Source organism: Xenia sp. Carnegie-2017, unplaced genomic scaffold (assembly GCF_021976095.1).
Source record: "Xenia sp. Carnegie-2017 unplaced genomic scaffold, XeniaSp_v1 HiC_scaffold_22, whole genome shotgun sequence".
Classification (NCBI taxonomy): Eukaryota; Metazoa; Cnidaria; class Anthozoa; order Malacalcyonacea; family Xeniidae; genus Xenia; species Xenia sp. Carnegie-2017.
In genome coordinates, this window is record NW_025813485.1 from 4,798,768 (window position 1) to 4,810,266 (window position 11,499).

At 38.7% G+C, this 11,499-nt stretch overlaps 2 protein-coding genes across 2 annotated transcripts; both read right to left on the minus strand.

Annotated features, from left to right (window-relative positions):
* Positions 1-9,839, minus strand: LOC124447179 (laccase-6-like). The gene is made up of 3 exons (XM_046998069.1): positions 9,632-9,839; positions 8,854-9,259; positions 1-1,774 (listed from the first exon to the last, which is right to left on the minus strand). Exons 1-3 carry the CDS (start codon positions 9,651-9,653, stop codon positions 154-156), a joined length of 2,049 nt encoding a protein of 682 aa, XP_046854025.1. The 5' UTR covers positions 9,654-9,839; the 3' UTR covers positions 1-153.
* LOC124447182 lies at positions 4,336-6,278 on the minus strand. Its single transcript, XM_046998075.1, has one exon. It carries the CDS (start codon positions 5,857-5,859, stop codon positions 4,759-4,761), a length of 1,101 nt encoding a protein of 366 aa, XP_046854031.1. The 5' UTR covers positions 5,860-6,278; the 3' UTR covers positions 4,336-4,758.
* Positions 9,840-11,499: the final 1,660 nt, after the last annotated feature.

An 11,499-nucleotide genomic window follows, 5' to 3' on the forward strand; every position in this document is an offset into this window, starting at 1 on the left:
TTTTTAAAGATTCGCTCAATGTTTACTTAGAAAACGATACATCATAGCTGTGGATCGAGAAAATTAATGTAATAAAAAAGAAAAAATGCGAAGCATGATTGTGGCATAATCGCTAGTTGCGATGATTTAAAGTGTTCTTTAAAACATTATGCATCAAAGTAAAAATATCGCGATTTTAAAGAGCGCAAAATACAAAACAAATGAATTGATATTGATTTGAGGATTTCCAACTGAACGATTTCCAAATACTGCAACTTCTGCTTCATTTTTTATAAACGTGTCGACAGTAAAACAAAATTCGTTGGTTTCGTGGTAAAGAGGCTTTGGACCTTTACTTGCGTAACTAGGTTTCTCACCTATTGCTATCGCCATTCCTTTATTGAGATGTTCATCAATATGACAATGCATAAACCAATATCCTGGATTATTTGTGATAAAATGTATAACGACATATCCTCCAGCAGGAACTATGACGACATCTTTACGTACGGTTGTACTGTTCACAATTATATCTTCTGGTGGTCCATCTCTCCATTTTCCAGCTCCACATGAGGGAACATGTACATCTTTGTTGGGCGCTTTGATTGAGCCATTTGGATAATATTCGGGGTAGCCAATCTTTGCTACAAAATAAGTGTGACCATGCATGTGGATAGGATGGGTGTAGATAGGAGCACCTTGTTCACCCTTTGTTATTATTGACGTAAAAACAAATCTTGCAGTTGTATTAAAGTTGTCTAGGTAAACGACATGAGGACAATATTTTTCACCTTGTGTTTCACATTTCACTGGATACTTGCATTCGTATCTTGAGTCAGGATATTCAACGAGAGGTAAATCTGGTAAATTGAATTGAACTCCATTGATGAATGCCTTCGTATGGTTTCGGTTGGTTTCAAAGTTGAAAAATGAAGATGTATTTTCATGTATACTTGGGATGTTTTTTCGCAAAGTGGGATAAAGTAACTGCAACGATATCACGTCGTAGCATATCATTTCGGGACCGTCATTGCCATATTCGTTGGGCATTATTCTAAATGGACAATTGAGTACTTTGCATGGAGAAGATGCATTGAAGCAACGATTATTTTGCTGCATTGTTGTGGTAGATGAATTTTTGCTACCGTCCTTATGGGTGTAAACAAGAAATGCATAACTCTCTCCTGCCAATTCACTGTAGTTGTCACATTTCACAGCAAGTGTCTGAATGTTAATTGGATATTTTGTTCCTGGTTTAACATCTGCTTTGGCTTTCAAAAGAAAGTCATATCGCTCGCCTACATGAACGACAAGATAATCTGTTTCGAATTCGTTAACGAGAAAACCATCGGTAGCTATTACGTACATTTTATGAAAATCGATTGAGATCATCAAAATAGTTGACTTTGTTGCTCCTAGAACACGGAATCGATAATGTTTGTCGGGAGTAACATAAAATTCTAAATGACGTTTAAATGTTTTAGTTTCTTCAACTTCTTCAGCAGCAAGTCTGCCATTTAAATAGAAACTAACATTTTTGTAAGGAATGGGAAGGTTTGATCCGTCGGGTAGACAAAATGGATCTAAAGTGCCTTTGTCCAATTCAATATTTTCAAATCTTTCCAACAAAGTTAACGTTTTCTTCTGTGGTTCATCTATAAATTTTCCCAACTTTTCGTGTATATCTCCTTTTGATTCGTGTACAATAAGCACTCCAAATAATCCACTGTCTCGTTGATAGCGCATGTGGGAATGATACCAATGTGTTCCTTGAGGAAAAGCTCGAAAGATGTACCTGTTGTAAGATATAAATTGATTTACCAAAGGTATGGAATGGTACATTGTTATATGGCGTTCAGTGTGACAAATGCTAGACATAAAATGTTAACAGGGGGCATATGCATTCAATGACCTGGTTATGAAACCAAATGCACACAAAGATTTTAAAACGTATGCTCTACTGTCTCAGGAAAAGAAACAGTGTCTCGCGAACTTGCAAACAACCAAATATGTATTAATTACTTTATAACTTTCTGTTATATTCTATAAACTTCCTAGTTATTTTTAATGTTTAAACATCCTGTCCGGATGTAAATTCTTTGTTGTTTAGTTGAATGTATTTGCACATATTTTAAGGAAACACTAATATGTTAAATTAAACATCGCCAAATCTTTGAAGAGATCTTTATGCTAGATTTCTTTATTTGCCCAGATTTATGTGAAATAAGTAGCTTTTGATGTTGACCTCATTGGTGCTGGTAGAGTACATGACCTGTGTGCTTTTATGGAATAATATCCATTTTCAGTGAAAATTAGAGGAATTTTTGCTAAAATCAAATGACAAAAGCATTACTGCCAGTTATGTGGTACGAACAGAATACATACGTATTTAATTATTTATTTTAAAGGACAACTATTTGCATTTACAATGCACCTTTCTGATTTACTTGTACTCAAAGTGTGTAAAAAAACACTCTTATTTTGATGCATTTTTGGTGTAGTCAACTTTGCAAACTGAGGGACGTGTAAAAATTGAGGTACATGAAGGCTGCACACACAGCTTACCATCTTACTGTGTTAGCAGAAAAATATTCACAGATGGCCATTCGCTTTCTTCGTTGAAACGAAGCTTAATACACCGTCACGTGTTTATTGAACGCACGTGTTGATATTGCTGCTGAAACGGGTTGAAACGGTTTGAAACCAGAGTCTTTATTAAAAGCGCTTTTGAAATAGAACGGAAGAGAGAAGAAGCGGCATTATGACGAATGAGTTTTAGCATGGATCTCTTCATGGATCGCATGTTAGACGCATCGATGCGTACCTTACTCTGTAACGTTTGGCTTATATTGCTGAGAAACCTAACATTTATTGTCGAACTTAGCAGAGTAGATCACTAAGTAAAGGTAATTTTGTGAATCTTGCCCGTCGCCCAGGCAATATTCCCTTTGAATATGTCGAATAGATGCAACAACTCAAGCTTTTGAATAACGAAATTTTTATTCCCTGGCAATGTTTATCAAACGTATATCGCTCACTCACTCAGACTCTCTCTTCAACTCATTTACAACAAAACATCAATCAAAATTCTTTTAAGCCTATTGGTTAACGAAATTAAAACAACTAAGGAGAATTTGTCTCTCTGTCAGTAAGACATTCAATTACATAACTTATTCCCAACACACTCCCCCTATACATCTGAAGATAAGATGTATATCTAAATGGATTACTGTTCTAGGAAGTGTTTCAAATCTCTTCGTTTTCTTCGTCAGCAATCGATTTGATGATCCCCGCTGCATTTTCAGCTGCCTTACGCTTTGGCTTGAATGGTTGAGCGTCTGGATTAAGATCAGGTCTCTCTTCATGGCTCTGTCGATCACAAGCTAATTCCATTGGGTAAAGCAATTGAACTGGTCGTTCTAGGTTTCCATTTGGCGTTTTCAACATTACCCCACGTATCACTCCATCTCTTCCTGGATATGTCTCTATAACGATCCCAAGAGGCCATTTCCTCTATTCTTTTCGTTGGATTTGATCAGCACGACGTCTCCTACGTTTACAATGAACTTTTAGTCCCATGACTCATGTTATGTCGTTCTCGCAGTGCAGTGAGGTATTCTTTCGACCATCTTTTCCACAAGGCTTGTTTGCAAGATTTCAAGTATCTTGCCCTCTTACGTAAGTCCGGATCACTTTCGACCCATAATTTCTGTTCTGGCAGATGATTGGCTCTCTGGATAAAAAGAGCTCGGGTGTCAACACCGGCAGTTGAACATCGTCTTCAAAATAACTGAGCGGTCTTCTATTGATTTGCACTTCAACGTCAAGTATCACTTCACACAGTTCTTCCCACTTCAGATTTGCGCCTCCAATTGCCTTATACATCGCTTGTTTAACAATTCCTATCAGCCGCTTGAACTGTTCTCCACACCATGGTGCTAAGGACAAGTTAAACTGCCATTTAATGTCGAATTTCTCCAAATAACCTTGAAGACGTTCCTCCTTTCGGAAAGTATTAATCCACTTCGCAGTTTTTATGAAGGTGCCCCATTGTCTGAATAGATCTTCCTGGGTCTTCCCTCCGAGCAATGAACCGTTTCAAACTTGGTATGAACGTGGAAGCAGATAGGTCCGGCATCATGTCCAAGTACACTGCTCGAGTTAGACTACATAAAAACAACGCAAGACATGCTTTGCAATCCTTGCTTGACTTCTTTTTGTAACGAATTGGTCACGCAAAATCTACGCCAATTACCTCGAATGCTGTTTCGCCACAAGTCCGGTGTTCGGGTAACTTTCCAGGAGGGTGTGGGAACTGATGTCGCTCGATATCTTTACAACCAAAACACTTTTCTAACTTTCTTTACAAGGCTTCTTAACTTCGGTATCCAATACGTCTCTCTTACAGCAGCCATTGTCAATCCAACACCTCCATGTAACGTTTCACGATGCAACTTTTCCACTACTCTTTGAGCTAGCAAGGAATCTGTGGGAAGGTAGATAGGATACTGACCCACAATTCGGCCACGACATTCTAAAATCCCTTCTGTATTGCGCGTAAGATTAAGTTCTTTGCATTGTTGCTCGTACTTTGGTTGTAATTGACCTTGCTTTTGGGCTTGTTTGACAAATTTCATCTTAGCCTCTTCAATCTCGGTAAAGGATAATGGTCCTGTTCTCTTTTCCCCTTGTGTACAATTGTTTACGAACCTGAAGAGCCATGACGACACTCTTAGAGCTCGTTTAAGTGAGCATTTTCTTAATAACTGTTCCAGAACATCACCACTGTACTGTTTTGTTGTCATTGCGATACTTTTTTTGGGAGACTGTCGCTTCTGCTTCTGTTGCAGTAGTTGGAGTTGTGGTTATATTAGTTGGCCATCTGCTCATATCAGATAACCATTCTGGACCGTAGAGCCACGTCTGATTTAATTTCCCACCCCTGCTGGCCAAATCTGCAGGATTTTCGGATGTGGGTACATATCGCCATTTTATTTCAGGATGTTGGTGTATCTTACGGACACGGTTTGAGACAAACTGCTTATACTGGCCCCGTCCAAGTATCCAATGCAAGGCGACAGTGCTGTCTAGCCATGCAAAACTTTGCGGCCGTGACAAATGATCCAAAGCGTTTCGCACATTCACAAGAAGGTTCGCTGCCATGTGGGCTGACACAAGTTCTAGCCGTGGAACAGTTAGGTCCTCTTTTGCCAGACGACTTTTACCAGCAACTAGAATTTGAGTAGTTCCCGATTCTTGATGAATAACTGAGTACACTGCAGCTCCTACACCTTGTGTGCTAGCATCCCCGAATGCGTGCAGCTCTAAAGACTTGATTGGTTCTCGGAACCCAGCTAATGATCGCGGAACACTTACTTCACACGGAAGATTGCTCTCCCAGCAGTCCCATCGATACTTCAAAGAATGGCTTAGCCGTACATCCCACAAGAGCTTCTCCTTACAGATATCACGATAAATTATCTTTCCCTCTAGAATTAAGGGTGATGTAATTCCCAAAGGGTCATAAACCTGAGCCAATCTACTCAGTACTTCACGTTTCGTTTTTGCCGATTTCTCTGATGGGATCACTATGGAAATCTCGTCACTTTTCTTTTTCCATAACAGTCCCAGCACTTTAGATTCTCCAGATTTAGTTCCAAGTTGTTGTTTTGCTAAAGTTTCTTCTTCATCATCCTTTTCTTCTTCATCTGCTTCAAGCTCATGGGCATTTGAGTTCCACTTATGTAAATTGAAATTGGCGTCGTTGAATACATCGATTGATTTCCTTTTCCTTTCCTTGGCTTTGTCTACTGTTTGTCCCCCACTAAGCAGATCGTCGACATACATAGATTTCTTCAGTTCCTCAACGATATCTGGCATCTTTGTTTTCCAAGTTTCTAGGTGATGCTCTAGCACTCCCCCAAGCAGAAATGGGGAGCAAGTTAGGCCGAAGACGACTCTTGTGAATCTATATGTCAAGGGTTCAGGTTGACTGTCACTCTTCCAGTGAAACCGTAAGGCATCTCTTTCTTGTTCTTTTATTCGGATCTGGAGGAATGCCTTTTCTATATCGCCACAAAGTGCAACTGGAAATGAACGATGATGAACCAATACGCTCCAAAGCTTATTCTGTAACGGCGGGCCTGGGTAAAGGCAATCATTCAAGGATGGAGCACTTGGAGTCGCTCGAGCGGATGCATCGTAAACTACACGGATTTTCGTTGTTTGTGCAGCTTCACGTATCACGGGTTTATGAGGTAAGTAGAACTCCCTACCCACTGGGGCTCGGTTACAAGTTCAACTACCCTTTGCTGACTTGTTCCTCAATAATCCTGTTATACTCACTGGCCATTCCTTCCCTGTCTAATCTCTTTACAAGACTGTTGAGGCGTCGCAAACTTCCTTCTTTGTAAGATGGTAAGGGAGGATGGTTACCTCGCCACAGTAGACCAGACTCGTACCAACCTTCTGAACTCCTGACCAATTGCTCCTTAAACTCTCCATACACTGAGGTTTGATCGTGTTCTGAGGTGTCGGCAAGTCCTAAAACATCCAACCGCACAACTTCTCATAATCCTTTTGAGTGGTTTGTGTTAGTAACATATGATTGTGATCAAATTCTTTTCCAGGGGACATCACGAACCATCCCAGCTTGGTCAACTCCGCGATAGGTTCGCCATCTTTACCTATTCGGGACGATTCTTTGTTTTATTCTGGCATACCCCTCCCCAAGAACTACATGTACTGGAAGCTGAGCCTTCGTGTCACCATCTTGGATATCAACCCCTTTAAGTGTGAGTATTTGGAAATCATATGGCTGTATTGGGGGTTTTTTACTGATAAAAGTTCACTTTTTTCCACTTTAATTAAATCTACTTCCATACCAAACTCTCCATCGAGGGACTCCACTTTAGTTGCATAGGTCTCCAGACGTTCTACACTACTACTCAGGAGCATGTCCACTTGTTTTGTTGTTATGTCAGCAGGTTTCATGCCAAGGACACTTACCAACTTTGCAGATGCATACGAGCTGCCAGCCCCAGAATCAACTAACGCTCTGCACATGATCCCATTAACCTTTACAGTCAAGATTGGGAAGACTCCTTCGTTGGTTTTTGTTGCAGTCATCAGGGTTTTCTTCCCCATTGCTTGTTCACACAAAGAAGTATGATGCCTTCTCTCAATGTTGACAGGTTATTTTACTTGTACAATCGGCTGCTCTATGCCCTTCTCCGTACAGTTGAAGCAGCGGCGCTTTTTGCCAATATTTGTTTCCTTCGTTGATATCCGTCACCTTTGAGCAGTCAACTGATTTATGATCGTTTGCATCGCAATATACACATTTTCGCTGACCGAATTTGGTGTTGAATACTCTTTCACGGGACTGTTTCTATTTTCCTTCCTTTCTCCTTCACATATAGGGTTTCTAGGGTTTCGCCTAGTCCATAATGTTAAGGCTTCTATTAGCTTAATGTAATCCCATTCATCCCAGTTGGGATCGGTACGAACCAAGTCGCTTCTTATACCAGACAATTTGTCCAATGTCATTGCAACACTTCCATTGATCTGCTCCAGTTTTCCCATAGTTTCTAAAGACTGTACGCAATAGGTGAGTCTTTCGCAGAATTTATGCACCTTCTGTACATTGGCATCTGGTATGTTGGGTAAGTCAAGAATTTCTTTGGTGTAGGCTTTAATCACTTCTGACTCCTTTCCATACTTTGACTGAAGTATACTTTTGCTCGGTTATACCCTTCACTAGTGAAAGGTAGTGCTTCTATGGAATACTTGACATGTTTTTCAAGCAACTCTCTCAAGTATGAAAATTTTGTTACATTGGAAATATTTGATTTGTCAATAGTCTCGCTGAACTGGTTCCAGAATCTTGGCCAATCTTTGTAGCTTCCGTTAAATTTTGAAATCACTAGCTTTGGTAGTTTAGCTTCCAGATTGCCACTAATTGTAGAATTCATTTCTCCTGTCTCTTCTGGTTTGTCCCTCTTGGACTCTTCCAATTGAGTCTTGTAGTGCAGCTTGGTTTCATACAACTCTTTCTCGAAATTCAACTGATCCTTTCTTAAATGTGCTTTCTTACTTTCATTCACTTCCATAAGCCACTTGCGTAATTGTTCTATTGCATTGTCAGCTTGACCGATGGTATTTTCTATCGATTCCTCCCACTCGGAAATGCTTTCGACTTTTCGCCGCTAGCTATTTTCAACCCTTCGACTGTACGTTTGGCGGTATCTGCTTCTTTTACTAATTCATTTAACGCATCACGATGTCTTTCGATTCTCCCGTGATTATCTGACGCAAGAATTCTCTCAGTTTTCCCGCAAGTGATCGTAATATGCTTGAGTTTTGCTTCAAGTGCTAGCTCCGCAGCTTCCTGCTTCGACATGTTTCAATACGAATTCTTGTTCTTGATCGAACTATTTTCACTTATCCCGTCGGAGGTGCCACGTTTTGTGAATCTTGCCCGTCGCCCAGGCAATATTCCCTTTGAATATGTCGAATAGATGCAACAACTCAAGCTTTTGAATAACGAAATTTTTATTCCCTGGCAATGTTTATCAAACGTATATCGCTCACTCACTCAGACTCTCTCTTCAACTCATTTACAACAAAACATCAATCAAAATTCTTTTAAGCCTATTGGTTAACGAAATTAAAACAACTAAGGAGAATTTGTCTCTCTGTCAGTAAGACATTCAATTACATAACTTATTCCCAACAGTAATATGAGTGGGATGATGTGCTGGCCACGAAAACGAATATCATTTGCACTGATTACGATCATACTGAGGAAAATCATACGAATTTGTACTGCGTTAAAACATCATTCATGTGCATACCCATTCACAAAAAACTTACCTAAATTTTCCGTTTGATGGGATAGGATATTGAGTGATATTTCCAACACCATCAATCCATGGTACGTTATACTGGTGCATTCCATGAAAATGTATCGATGTATCCTCATTCATCTCGTTAAAGACATCTACCACCACAATGCTTTTTTCCTCCACCAGTAACGTTGGTCCTTGGAATTTTCCATTCACCGAATACTGAAATGATTTTGTTGAATCTATTCGCTCTCTTTTTATGACCATTTTGATGTAACACTTGGCATAGTTTGTGCAGTTACAAAATTGTGGTCTACCATCGACTTTGTTGCACGTTACATATTTCACTGCACCTTCTATAAAACACTCTTGCGTTGAAATGCTGGTCTGAGCTAAATATGGCCCCATGAGAGCTAGCAGAAGCCACAGCATACCTGACAATAATAAAGAAATCTTAATTTTTAGTTCGGGTGCTATAGCTGGCGTTTGTAAAAAAGTACAATATTCTTATATCGTCGTGAGAAAAAATGTATGAATCTACGAAACCATGTATAACACGATAATGTTAAAAACAATATGAAATTAGGTTGTTGAACACTATGCTCCCGAATGACTTGCTGTTTCCATTTATCTTTACAAGTTCTTACAACAGTATATATATATATATATACACCCATTTGTTGGTTATAAATGGGCAGACCTTGTCGTCAAACGTCATCGTATAGCATTTCCGTTTTTAAAATATTCGCTTGTATAATGTTAAATGCAATATCATACTTTTTATATCCTGACCTTTACTTTCTTACCTTTACTTGAGACTTGAAACATAATTTCCTTTTTGTGCACAAGTTTCAACTTCTGCTTCTCTTCCAAAGGAAGGCGTGAGCTTTATGTTCAAAGAAATTAAACGACACGGCATTTCAAATTTTCATGCAGGAAGTTGAACACACGAACGCCTTTATATTGTTTCCCAATCATCTTTTATCATGACTTGCTCATTTTTATGATAATCAATTAGTCATCCTTTATGGCTATATTGCTATGTAGATTAAAAGACATATATTTCATAAATAAAATCAACTAAGACTGAAAAAATATTTTTTCCCTTTTTTTTTAGTCGATGTAAGCTTATAAATATCGACATGAGGCAAAAATGAATCGAAACTTTTGTCTTTATTACATGCAGGATGACATCACATCTCGTATGCGAACGTTACTTATTGCAACACAAATAATTCTTAAATTAAATGAAGATTTGATCTTCGCACTTTTGCTGGACAATTTAAGCAATCGTCTCAGGAACCTGAAAAAATCAGGTGACTCAACGGGATTCGAACCCATGACTCATTCTCGTTAAAGCATTCATAAAAAGTAAACAATTGTTGCTAGAAACCACCATGGAAAAATTCTGTGTTATAGTTCAATAATACTATGATATCATATGATGATGGTAACTTGCTTTCCATCCTATGCAGCAAATAATTTCTTAATTCAAAGATCATTTGTTTGCTTTATAGACCACGTTCAGACCAACTTGGCTATTTAGTGCCAACTCATACAATCACATATGATGTCAGATAACATGTTACTCACCCAAAACCCATCAGATTTAGCTAAATGTCGTTATCATTTTCTGCGTATTTTGAGGTACTAACCCTAACCCTAACTCTCGCCTTAAACCCATCAGATTTAGCTAAATGTCGTTATCGTTTTCTGCGTATTTCAAAGTACGGGGTAAAATTGCCTGTGCTTCAGTTGAACTTCCCAATTATAATTAGTATAAAAACTAGTTTGATATCGGCGCACTTTGTGATTGCGTGTGACAATACATGGGTGTGTTTTCTTTCAGAAGAACCGCATTTTCATAGCATGGATTCATTATATTAACAATTATATATACAAACAGACACCCACAGATACCATGCTAGGATCCTGTCCGGATGTTGTTATGTTTTCACTTAAGATTATTCTGTCTGTAGAAATTCTTGGATAGCCAATATAACTTTCGAACCGTTAAAAGCGCCGATAATAACATGAAAGCACATAGCTTTTCTATCCGACCGAATCGTTTCGATGTAAATCAACAGCCGTTAATATAGCCATGCTACTGCTAGTATTTGGTATTCTTCGCAAATTTTCTTTCTGTTCGTTCGTTAAATGAAGGTTACAAAAAAACATTATTCTAATGAATATATTCGTTTATTTTTATCAACAAAAAAAACATGCGTGCGCAACATGAAATTTTATCATTGACTCCCCCACATTAAAATCTTCTAAATTGTGACGTCATTCCCGGGAAAAATCTTAGCGGACACTCACCAAATCCAAATGTTCACCACTATATTGGTTACGTAAAAGGACTGGGTCGAGTCATGAATAGTGTGCAGCCTCGCTAACGATCGGCAGTGCTGTAAATACAATTTAGCCAGAATTTGAGCAAACGTGTTTTGCTGATTTCTATCTGAGTATGGGGGCCAGGGTGTAGTGTCTTGTACTCTTATTCCATGTACTCTTATTTTGTAACGGCCCTTAATTGTCGAAGATGCATGTTGCGATTAATGTTATTTTCGCGAACTTGATGCGATGAAGAAAATGTTTTTAAAATAAAAAAGTTTGTGCAGTTACAAAAGTGTGCTCTACCATCGATTTTGTTTCACGTTATATATTTTACTGC

What these genes read in the sequence shown, in the direction of transcription:
- LOC124447182 (XM_046998075.1), bottom strand. Translation starts at nt 5,859, where the DNA reads ATGCCAGATATCGTTGAGGAACTGAAGAAATCTATGTATGTCGACGAT.
- LOC124447179 (XM_046998069.1), bottom strand. Translation starts at nt 9,653, where the DNA reads ATGTTTCAAGTCTCAAGTAAAG. An exon ending in GTTTCAAGTCTCAAGTAAAG is followed by an intron (nt 9,260 to 9,631) that starts GTAAGAAAGTAA and finishes TATTATTGTCAG; the next exon opens with GTATGCTGTGGCTTCTGCTA. An exon ending in CCATCAAACGGAAAATTTAG is followed by an intron (nt 1,775 to 8,853) that starts GTAAGTTTTTTG and finishes ATCTTACAACAG; the next exon opens with GTACATCTTTCGAGCTTTTC.